Source organism: Misgurnus anguillicaudatus, chromosome 1, assembly GCF_027580225.2.
Source record: "Misgurnus anguillicaudatus chromosome 1, ASM2758022v2, whole genome shotgun sequence".
NCBI classification, from domain to species: Eukaryota; Metazoa; Chordata; class Actinopteri; order Cypriniformes; family Cobitidae; genus Misgurnus; species Misgurnus anguillicaudatus.
This window is the reverse complement of record NC_073337.2, coordinates 7441471-7457096: the sequence shown is the minus strand read 5'-3', so window position 1 is coordinate 7457096 and position 15626 is coordinate 7441471. Positions and strand designations below refer to the sequence as shown.

Sequence of the window (15626 nt, the reverse complement as noted above, 5' to 3'; positions counted from 1 at the left end):
TTTTATACAATGAACGTTTTATGAGGAATTCAATGTGATTTGCTACACATTTTTTTCACACGTAAGTTAAAAATGTTGAGCGCCCAGTTAAGTTATTATATATTTTATATTAATCTGTGATTTTTTTTAATGATTTTCATTCCTACACTGTAAAAAATACTGTGCGGCCTTCATTTACTTTTTTTTGTTGAAACAACTCCGATTTACAAGTCATTTCACCTTACTATTATTTATATTGACTAGAGATGAGTTGTTATAACGACAGGTGAGTTGTTTTAACTTATAAAATTAAGTTGACTTCTCAACTATATTTTATAAGTTGTGACAACTCAACTCTGTTGACTTGAGTTGATTTAACATTTTAAGGCAGCAAAGTATTTTTTACAGTGTATGTTGTATGTCCATGACGACATATCAGGTGACGTGACACTATGATTGCCCAAAAAAAGCTAAATATTCAATAATCAGATTCTCAAATATATGTAAATAAATGTTAACGTGTTGTTGGATTTTAAATGTTAAGTGTATCTGGTCGATAAATTTAGGGGCTTTGTGCTGCAGACTGGATTAACAAGACTTAAATTCATTCGTTTATCTTGAAAAAAAAGAAAGTGAAAAAGTTAGAAAAATTATTATACTTAATAGTTACATACACAATGCTTGTTTGGTGAAAGAAACTAAATGATTTTAAAGGATCATGTTGCCGCTTGCCTAATGAAAAATTTTTATCTTCCTAGTTTGTAATAATTCTCCATCTAATAATTCTGTTGCACCAAACTGTGACTCAAACTGTCCACATCCCTGGTCTATACTATATTATATATAATATTATATTACATGCCATTGTATTTTTGTTGTAATAATGCATATGCAGGTAAAAAAAATTCTCAAAGTCATAGCCACACATGCAGATGCCATTGTAAATTGACCTTTTTTTACTTCAAAGCATTGTGTTGTTGTTGTTCCATACAGAAAAAGATGGGAAAAGGTTCATACCTCACTGGATTTGAGGACTCCAAACAGTGGGTAGAGAAAAGCTGGAACCAGTGCTGCGGCCCCCAGTGGAACAGCTTCAGATACCCAATATACCGCGGTAACAATCAGGACGTAAGCACAAGAAGATTCCTACAGCGGATGATAAAACAGAGATACAGGTCAGACTAAACCGAAAATGCTGAAATATGTTGAGGATCTAATACAGCATGTATCGTTTGAGTGGTTTTTTTTTAGCTGAGTGCATTTCTAGAACTTTTTTAAGGAACCCATTTGTATTTAGATACAATAAGAGCATATTACACATACATCTTTATATGTAAACAGGAGATGGGACATGTTTGTACCTGCCAGTCCAAAATGCATGTCTGGGATATTAGTTTAATTTTTAGCAATTCTGAAATTTTATCACTAACAAATAAGGTGGGTCAGTTAGCTTTTGAAGACAAAAATACAAATCCTGACATCCCTGCCATATTTAGACTTAACTTCACTGTCACGTGTGTGTCCAGCATCTGAATGACAAATTGATTATAGCAACAGATTTGAATCACAATCTAGAATGTTATGCTAGCGGCTAATAAATTTTCCTCATGGTGAGTCACTCATATTGCTGAATTAATCGTGTTTCGTAACAAGCCTACCACATTCCAGTTTTGTGACACAGAGTTATGTACAATACCTTCAAAAGTTTAGGGTCAGTTAATCACACACTGTAAACACTGTTACTTAGATCTAACTCAATAAAATTAAGGCAACATTTTCCAACTAATGTTTGAACTAACTGATATTTTGAGTAAGGACAACTTAATAATATGTATTAATATGGATTTCAATGAATGCAAAAATATTAAGTAGCATTTTAAGAAAAAGCAAATAAATTAAGTACAACCAATGTCAAAAATATCAGCATATTAACTTAGCACAGACTTAATTAAAATAGGTACATTTTAAATGACAAAAATACTAGTTAATGTCTTCTGATTTATTAATTAATTGTATTATTATATTATTTATGGTTTGTTGTTGTTCTTTTATTCCGTGAGATGAGAGCACGAAACGTTTATTCAATGACGCACCCACTCAGTTTCGTTTGGGCAGCTTTAAAGTGCAACATACTTACAAGCACCAGTCTTCTGAACAATGGTAACTACAAAACTCAAAAGAAGAAACAAAAACTCTTCCATATCTCGAAGATAAATTAACATTAAACACTAATAAGTCTTTCTTTTTAGTTAAAAACACATAAAATAGAGTTTAAATTCAAATTACTATCCAAATGCAGTCCCGTGCAAAGCATGCTGGGAACTACGAGTCCACTGCCTAGTTAGTTATGTTCAATAATAAAATCACGTAGTTTCAACACAAAATTATTAAAGGAATATTCCATTTTCTTAAAAGAAAAATCCAGATAATTTACTCACCACCATGTCATCCAAAATGTTGATGTCTTTCTTTGTTCAGTCGAGAAGAAATTATGTTTTTTGAGGAAAACATTCCAGGATTTTTCTCATTTTAATGGACTTTAATAGACACCAACAATTAATACTTAACTCAACACGTAACAGTTTTTTTCAACGGAGTTTCAAAGGACTATAAACGATCCCAAACAAGGCATAAGGGTCTTATCTAGCAAAACCATACACTTTTAAAGCACAACTTCTCGTCATGTAGATCCGGTCGTGATGCGACAGGTGACCCCACGCAATACGTCATGACATCAAGCGGTAACAGAGGACGAACGCGAAACTCCGCCCCAGTGTTTACAAGTGTGTTGAAAGAGGACCATTTCTACGTTGTTGTATGTCAACTGATACAAATTAATGTCTTTGTGGCAGTTTGTTGTTTAAATGGTCCGCAAATGTGCGTTTTATATATGTAACACGTGACCTCCCTACGTCACTACGCATTTACGTTAGGTCGCGCTGGACCGGATCTAGACGAGAAGTTGTGCTTTAAAAGTGTATATTTGTTATTTTTCTTGTCAAAAATGACAATGGTTTTGCTAGATAAGACCCTTATGCCTCGTTTGGGATTGTTTATAGTTCTTTTGAAACTCTGTTGAAAAAAACTGTTACGTGTTGAGTTAAGTGTTAATTGTTGGTGTCTATTGAAGTGCATTAAAATGAGAAAAATCCTGCAATGTTTTCCTCAAAAAACATAATTTCTTCTCGACTGAACAAAGAAAGACATCAACATTTTGGATGAGATGGTGGTGAGTAAATTATCTGGATTTTTCTTTTAAGAAAATGGAATATTCCTTTATGTTAATTTCCTTCTTACAAATTTAAGTGGATTATACATGATAAATTGAAGTTGAATTTACTTAATGATGTGTTCATTAAGAAGTACTCAAATTATTCTGTAATTTTAACTCATATTTTGATTTAAAAAAAAAATTGTAAGACAGTTTACTTATTTTATTTAGTTAAATCCACTAAGGCACAAAAACACTTTTTATAGTGCATATTAATATTTTACCAATTTTTCAAATAATAGTAAACTCTTAAAACTATGCAATAACTAAAATATAACCATGGGAATTAGAATTTGCATAAATTTTGGCATTTTATCAACCTTTATGAGGTTTTACCCTGAGATGCTTTTACTTCTTCATTATTCCGTCTAAATTTATATATACTAGTCAACATTTGAAGTGGATCAAAAAAGTTAATCAAAGTTGTCCTATAAGACAAGAATGTGTATTTGGTATTAGACTTAAGACAATTTTAATTAAACGTTTGATCCACTTCAAATGTTGACTACTATTTAATTAAATGCAATTCTGCTTGGTAATGAAAGAAACGAATATGTTTGCGCAAATATATTTTTGTGTGCAAAGCTGATTTTATAAGATTCAGCAAACACCTTCAGACTTTTCTTAATGGGTCTCAGCACTGTTTTGCATTGTGTGCATGTCATAAGATGATTATTACTCAGCGTGGTCTTGCATTCATAAACTCCAAGAGTTATGTGCCACACCAGCAGATTAAAGCTCCATTGGCACATGCTTTTGTTCTGGTTTAATCTCATTGTTCCAGCAATCAGTACATTCTGATTTCTGCTAAAAGATCTGATGGGACATCATGTGTCAAGCAAGGGAAAACTGTTAACTCTTACAGTAGTTAAGATTTTTTTTTCAGAAAAAAACTTGAATAGTTTAAAAAAATAATAGCATTAAAAATACAATGGTTTTGTTTCAACATTAGCTCCCCCGGGACAGCTCACAATTTAGCGAACCAAATTGCATTCGTTACATAATTGTTTGGTGTGAATAATTGCTTTCACTCAAAGGGTGAGATGGGATTAGTGAAGTGTTGTAAACTAGCTGATTATGGTTTCAGTCTGACCTTTGGTGAAACCTGAGAGGTGATCTAATCTTAAATGTGTTTTGTGATTGCAAAAAAGCTGTCAAAGCAGTGGATAATGGCATTTCCTAAAGATTGACTCATCTCCTTCCCAGTTACATTATTGGCTTCAGCTGTTTTTGATCAATTTCAATCAAAAGTCGGATTATTACTGAATAGGTGACATACAGTATAGTCTACATTACATAAAATATTTATATTTTGTCCTCTTTTTAATCACCAGTTTGCCTTTATCGATGTTACTTTTTTTAAGTATAGCTTATAAACATCTATGTATTATTTGTACTAATGGTTTGCAAACAAATGATAATTATGTTCAGTAACAGCAGGTCAGATGTGATAGCCCCAAGGCCAGATATTGCCTCTCTGCATGATTTGATTATATTGGACTTAAACAAAGTTCCCACATCTTTCATAAATAAACAACATCTGTAAAAACGCCGGTGTTTGTTACAAATAACAATTCCACCAGGCGGCGTTTTACAACACTGCACCTGGAAAACTACCAATTTGGTAAGAGGTCACTGCGTTTACGAGAATAACCCCAAAGACCTCAAACGATGATCAATAACCCTGTTTGGTACATTATATATTTTCTTGCCTGTTTGCCTTTAAAATTTGATGTTAACTTTGTCCATTTTTCACTGAAATGCTTGGAATTGTGATTACTACTTAGCTACTTCAGAAGACTCTAAACTGTCAAATAAACTATTTAAAATAATTTTAACGTGTCAAATAGTTAAAGTATTTTAATAAAATCCTGTATACACTTGCAGTTTAATGAAAATATCCAAAAGTGACCACTGCGCACCAGTGCGTAAATGCGCATGGAAAAGCGCTTCAATTGCGCTCAACTGGATGTGAGTGTGAAGATGAAAAAGACTGGATGTTTACTCACGCTGCACGGGTGGATGAGAGGAAGAGGCAGTAGTAATAAAGGGATCATGACCACGAGAATGAGTTTCCGAGCAGTCCATATTTTTTTGATCAAGTCCATTCTGGCGCCTTCCAGCCTCATGGGAGAATGCGTTGTAATTCAGTTCTCCAAAGTCGAAGGTTCTTCAAATCTTTCTTTAAGTCACACTTAAACTGCCTCTTTCAACTGTTACACGAATTAAATAATTTTGCTATCCACAACTGCTTCCCTTTTTCGTGCGTTTTACGCAATAAACTTGGTGCGTAAAGAAGTACCTTCTCAGAAAAGTTGAATTTAAAGTGCAAATCTTTGGATCCCGTACGAATGCGTCTTGTCCTGTCGTCTTTTCAATCCATTCAGGGGTGATGTGCAGACACCTCTTATAGCCCTTCCAGAGTGTGTTGATGAAATAGACAACAGCTCCTTTTGTGTCTCCACCTGTGTATTCCTTTATCTGGAATTCGCCATGCTTTGTTCTTCTTGACAGTAATGTTCCCAATGCCACTTGCTGTGTAACAGTAAGCATACATTAACTGTCCCCTAAAAACTTGACTTTTCCAAGCATAAGGGCGAAATGTATGAGCGCAGATTTTCTTTATTGCAGTCGTATCTCCTCCCAGTTTACATCTTGGCCAATCAGAGGTTAATAAGTGGAGTTTTGAATGGATGTGGGGCCGTAGGTACGATGCGCCTGAGCCAAATTGAACAGTTTGAATGCAAAAGCGACAGTTTCTCAGAATAAAACCAGCAGGGAACGCAGAACATGCTGTTGAAACTGTAAATGAATAAAAACAAAAAACACACCTGCACTAAATCATCCACAATAGCTCTTGACGACAGTCTTGGCAGATGTACTGTACTTTAGTGGGTTTATATTATCAAAAATTTTATCTGCAATTTGTTAAACATGTTCTTCACGGTTATGATTTTTTGTGACCATAACAAATTAAAGTCTTGAATATATTTAATATAATAATAACAACAACAGCAATGATGCTTTCTTAGCCAGATATATTATAGGCGGTATCAGCCATATGCATGAATGACTGGTATAGAAATAGAAAGATTTATATATTTGTGATCTGCAACGTTATATAACATTACACTTCAAAGATGCACCAAGAAAGAGCATCTCAATCCATTCATCTTCTATAAATGACAGTAATGCGCATAACGTGCCACCTAGTGGACCAGAGGAGCAATTACTATGACTGATATCCATTTAAATTTAGGCAAAGCAAATCAGATTTTTCCAATGGATGTGCAGTAGCTGATGCTACAATAACGCACGTGCAACATAATGCAGACAAGAAGTCTGAAATGTGTGTTGGCTGCTTTTCTGTTGTGTAAAGTCCACTAAGTCTTTGTAATTTCTTTCAAGACAAGGAAAAGGAATCTGTGGTAAATTAAAGCTTTGTTACAGAGTAAATGATCAGGGGTGAGGGTCATTACAAACAGAGCGCTGTTTAAGGTTGATATTTTTTAAAGACATTTACATGTACTGTATGTTCTGCATGTGCCTGCACTGAAATGCATCAATGTTTCTCCTCTGATGCTTTGCATACAGGCAGGGTATTTACGCTGAATAGCCCACAGTGTTACATAACCTAATCAATGTTGCCTAAGTTACCTTTAAACCTATTTAGAGTTTTAGCAGGGGATGAATGTCAGTAATGCTTAAATCTTCAAACATTGTGAAGAAACAGTCGGTCGAACCGCTGTTCCTCCACAAGACTGTACTTTAACTGTGTGAAAAGTCTGTGTATCTTTTCCATGACACAATGTAGAAGATTAAGGGCTGTCCTCCACTTGGACAGAGTTTAAAGGGTTTAATGTGCTAAAAGACTTTGTATTCATATTAAACGGGCTTGCATCTGAAATGGTGACAGCTTGTTCATTGAACATTTGAGAGAAAACATTTAGCCAGAGTGTAGGAGAGCATAACCAAATTTCTTTAAATTTTATGTGCAGATTGTGAAGCAGATTAAAAACCTCGTGACACTTGTGTTGAAATATTAAAAAGTGTGTTTTTTTTCTCTGGAAAAACACACACAGTTCAGAATCACAGTCATCCAACACATAAGCAGTCTCTGATATCAACAACAGTGGCCTCACAAGAGATGGAGAAACACTTGGTAACACTTTACTTGAAGGGGTGTTCATAAGACTGACATGACAACTTCATAATCATGACATGACACGTGCCATTAACATAAAGGGGATTTTATTTCAACTGTCATTAAGTGTCATTTTTTCAATTATGTCATTTTTAATGCAGAGATGACATTGTTTGAGATGTCTTTGTTATGACAACTTGACATAAACCAATAGATAATAACTTGTCATAAATCTGTCATAACATGACATAGCAGAATAATTATAAAACTTAAGAAACTACCTGGCTTTATAGGTTAACATTACATTAAACTGTAATTTATTTGTCATTAAGTGTAAATACTGTCAAATAATTTTAAGTATACCTTAACAAAATGCAACAGATACATCAAAATATTATAGGCCTTCTTAATTTTATGTATGTGCACAATACATAAAAAACTGACATTTATCAGAACACAGAGGGTTCTGAAATGTTCTGACATAAGAAAAAACTAACAAAACATTTAATTAATTTAATTTAATGTAATTAACTGTTTTCAGAGATATGGACGCTGCATGGCTTAATCCATTATTGTACTGTTTTCATTTAAATTTAGGTCAATAAAATATAATTTGATCAATTTTTATTATTATTATTATTTTTATTATTATTATTGATTTTATTATTAAACACATTGAGGAAGCTTAAAAAAATTATGAACTGAAGAATATTCATGACGCTGTTATAAAACTATTTGACAGAGTAATAACACTTAATGACATTTAAATGACAGATTATATTTGTATCACTGTAGTTGAGGTCAAGAAAAATATTATTGACGCTGTTATAAAACTATTTGACAGAGTAATAACACTTAATGGCATTTAAATGACAAATTATATTTTTATCACTGTAGTTGAGGTCAAGAAAAATATTCATGACGCCGTTATAAAACCATTTGACAGAGTATTAACCCTTAATGACATTTCAATGACAAATTGTATTTGTACCACTGTACTTGAGGTCAAGAAAAATATTAATGACGCTGTTATAAAACCATTTGACAGAGTATTAACACTTAATGACATTTCAATGACAAATTATATTTGTATCACTGTAGCTGAGGTCAAGAAAAATATTAATGACGCTGTTATAAAACTATTTGACAGAGTATTAACACTTAATGACATTTTAATGACAAATTATATTTTTATCACTGTAGTTGAGGTCAAGAAAAATATTAATGACACTGTTATAAAACTATTTGACAGAGTATTAACACTTAATGACATTTTAATGACAAATTATATTTTTATCACTGTAGTTGAGGTCAAGAAAAATATTAATGACGCTGTTATAAAACTATTTGACAGAGTATTAACACTTAATGACATTTTAATGACAAATTATATTTGTATCAGTGTAGTTGAGGTCAAGAAAAATATTAATGACGCTGTTATAAAACTTTTTGACAGAGTATTAACACTTAATGACATTTTAATGACAAATTATATTTGTATCACTGTAGTTGAGGTCAAGAAAAATATTAATGATGCTGTTATAAAACTATATGACAGAGTATATACACTTAATGACATTTTAATGACAAATTATATTTGTATCACTGTAGTTGAGGTCAAGAAAAATATTAATGATGCTGTTATAAAACTATTTGAGAGAGTATTAACACGTAATGGCATTTTAATGACAAATTATATTTGTATCACTGTAGTTGAGGCCAAGAAAAATATTAATGACGCTGTTATAAAACTATTTATAGGTATTAATATTTAAAAAATATGGCACCACTTTAAAGGCACGGTCCCATAATCACACGAGAGAGAGAGAGAGAGAGAGAGAGAGAGAGAGAGAGAGAGAGAGAGAGAGAGAGAGAGAGAGAGATGCATGTATAAGCATGTACAAGTGCGTTTTGACTGCTCTACTGTGTGTAGCGTTACGCAAGCGTTGTGTTTATTTGCTCACTGACAAGCAGCTTATAGCCGAGAGAGGCTGAGAAACACACACGACAGAGCACGAACTCTCTCTCTCTCTTTCTCTCTCTCTCTCTCTCTCTCTCTCTCTCTCTCTCTCTCTCTCTCTCTCTCTCTCTCTCTCTCTCTCTCTCTCTCTCTCTCTCTCTCTCTCTCTCTCTCTCTCTCTCTCTCTCTCTCTCTTTCTCTCTCTCTCTCTGGACTTGATATTCTAGAAGAGAGCTATGAGTGTTTGCGGGTGAACAGCTGAAGCACAGAATCTTTGGAGTCACAACAGACCATTCAGCACTAAGACCCAATTATGGCACACTGACATTGATACCTGTATTTACTCATAGCATCTATGGCTTCTAAAGACAACCAAATTGTCTGCTGCTTCCTGCTGTGGTCTGTAACATGGACTTTGGTTTGGACATTTACACCAGAAGAAGAAGGGTCTTCTGTGAGTCTGCTACGTAACACAACCGCGACACCTTCCACTGAGACCAGGATGAACAGCACAGAGTTCCCTTCTAGCAACTACACAGGTGTGTACAACTACAACATTATTTTACAGCTTTATCAAATGCATGTCATTACATTGCTATGCAAGCAATTGCTGCAGTTAAAAGTAGGCTATATTTCTGATCTGTAATTATGATTCAAAACTTTTTGAGTTTTGTATGACTGCATAAAATGTTTTTGTTCAGATGTTATAACTGCAAAAGCAAATATATAAGCATGCATGCATTTATTCACATGCAAATTCACGTGCGGGTTAAAAAAAACTAAATCTTCTTAAGAGTTTACAACAGAGCTTTCAAAATTGCACAAATCTGAGACTATAAAAATGCTTCATGGTCAAGCAAAACAGAGCTTGACCACAGAGAGAACGGTAAACAACAATATTGATGGAATTTTTAATATCTTTGGAGAATATATCAAATATGCTGGCATGAGCCCGCTCCCCAGCCATGCGTACGCTGAGTGTACTTTGCAAATAGTTTATTGACATGAGCCTGATTTAAACTCAGTATGCGTGACAGATTTGTGGCGCTCCGAGTCTAACAGAGAAAGGTGGACATTATATAGGCCCTCTATTTGATCGTAAAAATGTGATTTTATTAATGGTTAGATATTTCAGTTAATTCACAGGCATCAGCCACCCTAAAGTTTATTCCACAGGTAAAACAAAGGAGGCTTTTTTGCCACGTGGCGGGCAGTTTAAGAGTCCTTGGCAGTTTGTCAGCTACATTATAAGGTTGCCAGGCTTGAAACTGAACTGGAGCATTGCTGTATCGCCACCATGATCATGTACAGTACATTATTCGGCGTTCAAAGTAGTACTGCATTTTTGGATCTCTCCTGGGTGGATCTGTGGATTCCCTATGTGAACTTTGTAATGCTTATATATCAAAATAAAATCAAAATAAAGAAGAAACTAACAAATTACAATACAGAGGCATCAACGTCAATGTACTGTTCATTTAAAACAGGATTACCTAATTGAAAAAGAGTGAAAGCCAATGTGTACAGAAATAGTTTGTGATGTCAGAGACCAACCATGAGCTGGGGTTTTAAATTACCAGGATGATATACACTCACGTAAAGGATTATTAGGAACACCTGTTCAATTTCTCATTGGTGTAATGGTGGGGGATGTTTTCTTGGCACACTTTAGACCCCTTAGTGCCAATTGGGCATCGTTTAAATGCCACGGCCTACCTGAGCATTGTTTCTGACCATGTCCATCCCTTTGTGACCACCATGTACTCATCCTCTGATGGCTACTTCCCGCACGATAATGCACCAGGTCACAAAGGTCAAATAATTTTAAATTGGTTTCTTGAACATGACAATGAGTTCACTGTACTAAAATGGCCCCCACAGTCACCAGATCTCAACCCAATAGAGCATCTTTGGGATGTGGTGGAACGGGAGCTTTGTGACCTGGATGTGCATCCAACAAATCTCCATCAACTGCAAGATGCTATCCTATTAATATGGACCAACATTTCTAAAGAATGCTTTCAGCACCTTGTTAAATCAATGCCACGTAAATTAAGGCAGTTCTGAAGGCGAAAGACAGTCAACCATAGTATTAGTATGGTGTTCCTAATAATCCTTTAGTGTACATAACAAGGAAAGTTAAACCATTTAGATTTTTTTTGCTTTAGAGACTAAAGTTGCACGATTTATGTATTGATAAACAGGCCTAAAGTAGCTTGCTGGATGCCGAAGGCAGATGTGTTCAAGCAACATCATAACTGCCATCTCACCCCGGCAGGGGCTTGTGGATAATCAATTTTTAATGCAATGCCCTATGCTTTATTTAATCGTGTTAAGAGGGAGTAAGAGGGAACAAAACGCAAAAAAAGAAAGTGATGAGTTATTTATTTATTTTGCCTTTGGAGTCTGGATGCTTCACGCTAGCAATGATATCAAACTGGGGCAGCATTGCCATGCCAGTTAAGCCAGGCTTAATGAAACCAGCATAGGGGCTTAAACACACTGCCGGGGTCTAACTGGTGTGAACAATAAACATGATCCAGTTTACCCTACCCGCTTAATCACTCCGACTCTGGCGGTCAATATGAGCTCAATTTGCCTGTATATTGACAGTTCAGTGGAGACGGACAGTACAATGATGACAATTCAGTCGGGAAAAAGGACGAAATTAAAAACTGTGTGGGAATGTGGAGACTGGAGGAGAGGATTGTTGGGGAAATAAAGGCACTAAACATCATGTGGGTGCTGAATCTTTTGCATATAGAGTGAGGTTCAAATGTCTGACCACGTTCCAAATATGAGATTGTGTTTCATTTAAAGTGTATGTCAATAGCGTATAGTCGGATCACTTTAATTGAATAATAAATAAAACTTTAAGTAATAGTTGAGCATGAGCAGCTAAAAAGGCCATAGGTTTGATCCCCAGCAAACACGCATACTGATAAAATGTTCACTCGATAAAAGCATCTGCCAAGTGCATAATTGTACAGTTTATATCCAAGATATGTGTGTAAGTCTTATCCCTCTTTATGGTGCTTTATGTTTGTCCATGTGTTGCATTAACAGGTCTAAGCTGTACTTTACTGCTGCCCCCTCGGCGAGGTTCTTTCTATGTAGAGACGGGCACTGAAATGTCTCTGGGTACAGTGTTGGTATTCTGGTGTCTTGAGGGATACCAGCTGGTGGGCAGTGAGAAAATATCATGTGTGCTGCGGAGCAACATCCCTCAATGGAGCAACTACCCACCCGATTGTGAGGGTCAGTGTTTCTGCTTTAAAGGTGCAGCGTGTAAATTTTAGCAGCATCTAGTGGTGAGGTTGCGTATTGCAACCAACGGCTCAGTCCACTGCTCACCCCTTGCTTTTGAAACGCATAGCTACGATAGCCGCCACCGGAAAAACATGTCATCATCTTAGACAACTTAGTAAAAAAGTCCGTTAAGGGCTTCTGTAGAAACATGGGCGTCACAAAATGGCGACTTCCATGTAAGGGGACCCTTGTGTATGTAGATAAAAACGTCTCATTCTAAGGTAATAAAAACATAACGGTTCATTATAAAAAGGTCTTCATACACCTCTGATAATATACTTTTGGATATTATTTAGCATTTCTGTCAAGAGATCCTTCTTAAAATTACACACTGCACCTTTAATAAAGAAATGAAAACAATCAAGAAGTGACTTATGATCAGTCCGCTTTCGCAAATTAGTTATTGATCTAGATGCATGCACAAGCAAGTATTATATAATAAAATATCTGCATGAATAATGATGCATAATAAAAAATAAGGTCTGAGTGTGATCATTATGATGTCCTAAATCTTTTTTTTTTTTTCATTTCAAACTGTATGCTTAAGCTACATGGTCAAATTTTTAGTTTGGTAGTACATGCACTCTAACTGAATTCTTTGTGACTCTCATAGCGATTCCCAAACCAGAGGATCGCGGTCTGAAAGTGGCTGTGCTTGCATCGGTGGTGAGCAGCATCGTCATCTTTGCCATGTCCGTGTCCTTCATCATTTGCTGCCTGCAAGAGCGTCTGAGCAAAGACAGGACTGAACGGACAGACAGCCGGAGTAGGTATGCCCATTTGCACAAGCATTAAAAAGGAACTTTGTAGGCAAAAACACATGTTTACAGTATTTTTGACTTGACAGGATGAGAGACATACGCAAGTTTTCAAGGAGGAGTGAGTGCTGGTTGGAACGAGAGGAAGGCGACTGGGAAGCTTTTCCTCCACCCAAAATTTACAATCTATCCCAGCACTTTGACCCCCATCTGTCCCTTGACAGCTCAGTTTATATAGGAGGTCTGACTGGTTATGATAACCGTGGATATCAGAGGTGAGAGTTTGTGCAAATGCTTTCCTTAATATTTCTATTATAATCTACACTCACCTAAAGGATTATTAGGAACACCATACTAATACTGTGTTTGACCCCCTTTCACCTTCAGAACCGCCTTAATTCTACGTGGCATTGATTTAACAAGGTGCTGAAAGCGTTCTTTAGAAATGTTGGCCCATATTGATAGGATAGCATCTTGCAGTTGAGCGAGATTTGTGGGATGCACATCCAGGGCACGAAGCTCCCGTTCCACCACATCCCAAAGATGCTCTATTGGGTTGAGATCTGGTGACTGCGGGGGCCATTTTAGTACAGTGAACTCATCGTCATGTTCAAGAAACCAATTTGAAATGATTCGAGCTTTGTGACATGATGCATTATGCTGCTGGAAGTAGTCATCAGAGGATGAGTACACGGTGGTCATAAAGGGATGGACATGGTCAGAAACGATGCTCAGGTAGGCCGTGGCATTTAAACGATGCCCAATTGGCACTAAGAGGCCTAAAGTGTGCCAAGAAAACATCCCCCACACCATTACACTACCACCACCAGCCTACACAGTGGTAACAAGGCATGATGGATCTATGTTCTCATTCTGTTTACGCCAAATTCTGACTCTACCATCTGAATGTCTCAACAGAAATCGACAGACCAGGCAACATTTTTCCAGTCTTAAACTGTCCAATTTTGGTAAGCTCGTGCAAATTGTAGCCTCTTTTTCCTATTTGTAGTGGAAATAAGTGGTACCCGGTGGGGTCTTCTGCTGTTGTAGCCCATCCGCCTCAAGGTTGTGCGTGTTGTGGCTTCACAAATGCTTTGCTGCATACCTCGGTTGTAACGAGTGGTTATTTCAGTCAAAGTTTCTTTTCTATCAGCTTAAATCAGTCGGCTCATTCACCTCTGACCTCTAGCATCAACAAGGCATTTTCACTCACAGGACTGCTGCATACTGGATGTTTTTCCCTTTTCACACCATTCTTTGTAAACCCTAGAAATGATTGTGCGTGAAAATCCCAGTAACTGAGCAGATTGTGAAATACTCAGACCAGCCCGTCTGGCACCAACAACCATGCCACGCTCAAAATTGCTTACATCACCTTTCTTTCCCATTCTGACATTCAGTTTGGAGTTCAGGAGATTGTCTTGACCAGGACCACTCCCCTAAATGCATTGAAGCATTGGTTGATTAGATAATTGCATTAATGAGAATTTGAACAGGTGTTCCTAATAATCCTTTAGGTGAGTGTACATGTGATGAACAATTATCAAAGCTTTCTCTATATGTGTGTTTACTTTGCAGAAGTCAAGAAAACCTTTTAAAGGCTCCGCTTCCTGGTCTTTATCGGTCTGAGAGTCAGGTGTATCCACATGTTGTCCTGCAGAGGGTGCCTACACCTACAGCTCCCACCGGGCCACCTGCACCCAGTGCACCTGTGTACCTCCATCTCTCCACCCCTTCACCCTCAGAAAGCCCTAACGAACGGCCTGTTCTGCCCCCGTACCCCAAACCCAGTGGCACTCCGCAGCGTCTGTGGCCATAGCAACACACTTCTGTGTCTACAGACTTTTACAACAATCGCCATGGTGACGGCTTATGGCCTCTACATGGAAATGACTCCTGCAGGGGGATTGAGGCTCAGAAAAGCCAGAGAAATGATGGACTAAACTTTATGTCTTATTTGAGAGCCGTCTAGATCAATGCACATCACTAGATCTAGATGCTGGCCCATGTGTCGGTCAATTAAGGCAGTATTTCTCTCCTCTCTGATACATAGTAATTTAGTATCCTTAACATTTAATTTTTTCATGGATAATATAAGTAAATTACACAAATGTCCTGAAAATGGACTGACATGTGGATCTCATAAACCTATGAAACTTGATTATGCTGCAAGACAAAACTATTAAAAAGAATTTATTAAATCTG

General features: G+C 36.4%; 2 protein-coding genes across 4 annotated transcripts in view; one reads left to right on the top strand and one right to left on the bottom strand.

Moving 5' to 3' along the window:
• The window catches only part of slc13a4 (solute carrier family 13 member 4), a 24106-nt gene extending 18147 nt beyond the window's left edge, over nucleotides 1-5959 (bottom strand). For 2 of the 3 annotated variants that reach the window (XM_055190842.2, XM_055190843.2), the window contains exons 1-2: nucleotides 5260-5959; nucleotides 997-1125 (exon numbers count right to left, since the gene is read on the bottom strand). In XM_055190842.2, coding sequence (XP_055046817.1) covers nucleotides 997-1125; nucleotides 5260-5379 — 249 coding nt within the window. In that variant the 5' untranslated portion in view covers nucleotides 5380-5959. The remainder of the gene's footprint in view (nucleotides 1-996; nucleotides 1126-5259) is intronic. The other variant, XM_055190841.2, reaches the window with a different exon arrangement.
• LOC129432429 (uncharacterized) lies at nucleotides 1014-15626 on the top strand. The gene is made up of 6 exons (XM_055190850.2): nucleotides 1014-1154; nucleotides 9705-9893; nucleotides 12421-12612; nucleotides 13277-13433; nucleotides 13511-13696; nucleotides 15000-15626. The coding sequence occupies exons 2-6, from the start codon at nucleotides 9710-9712 to the stop codon at nucleotides 15238-15240; spliced, it is 960 nt and encodes a 319-aa protein (XP_055046825.2). The 5' UTR covers nucleotides 1014-1154; nucleotides 9705-9709; the 3' UTR covers nucleotides 15241-15626.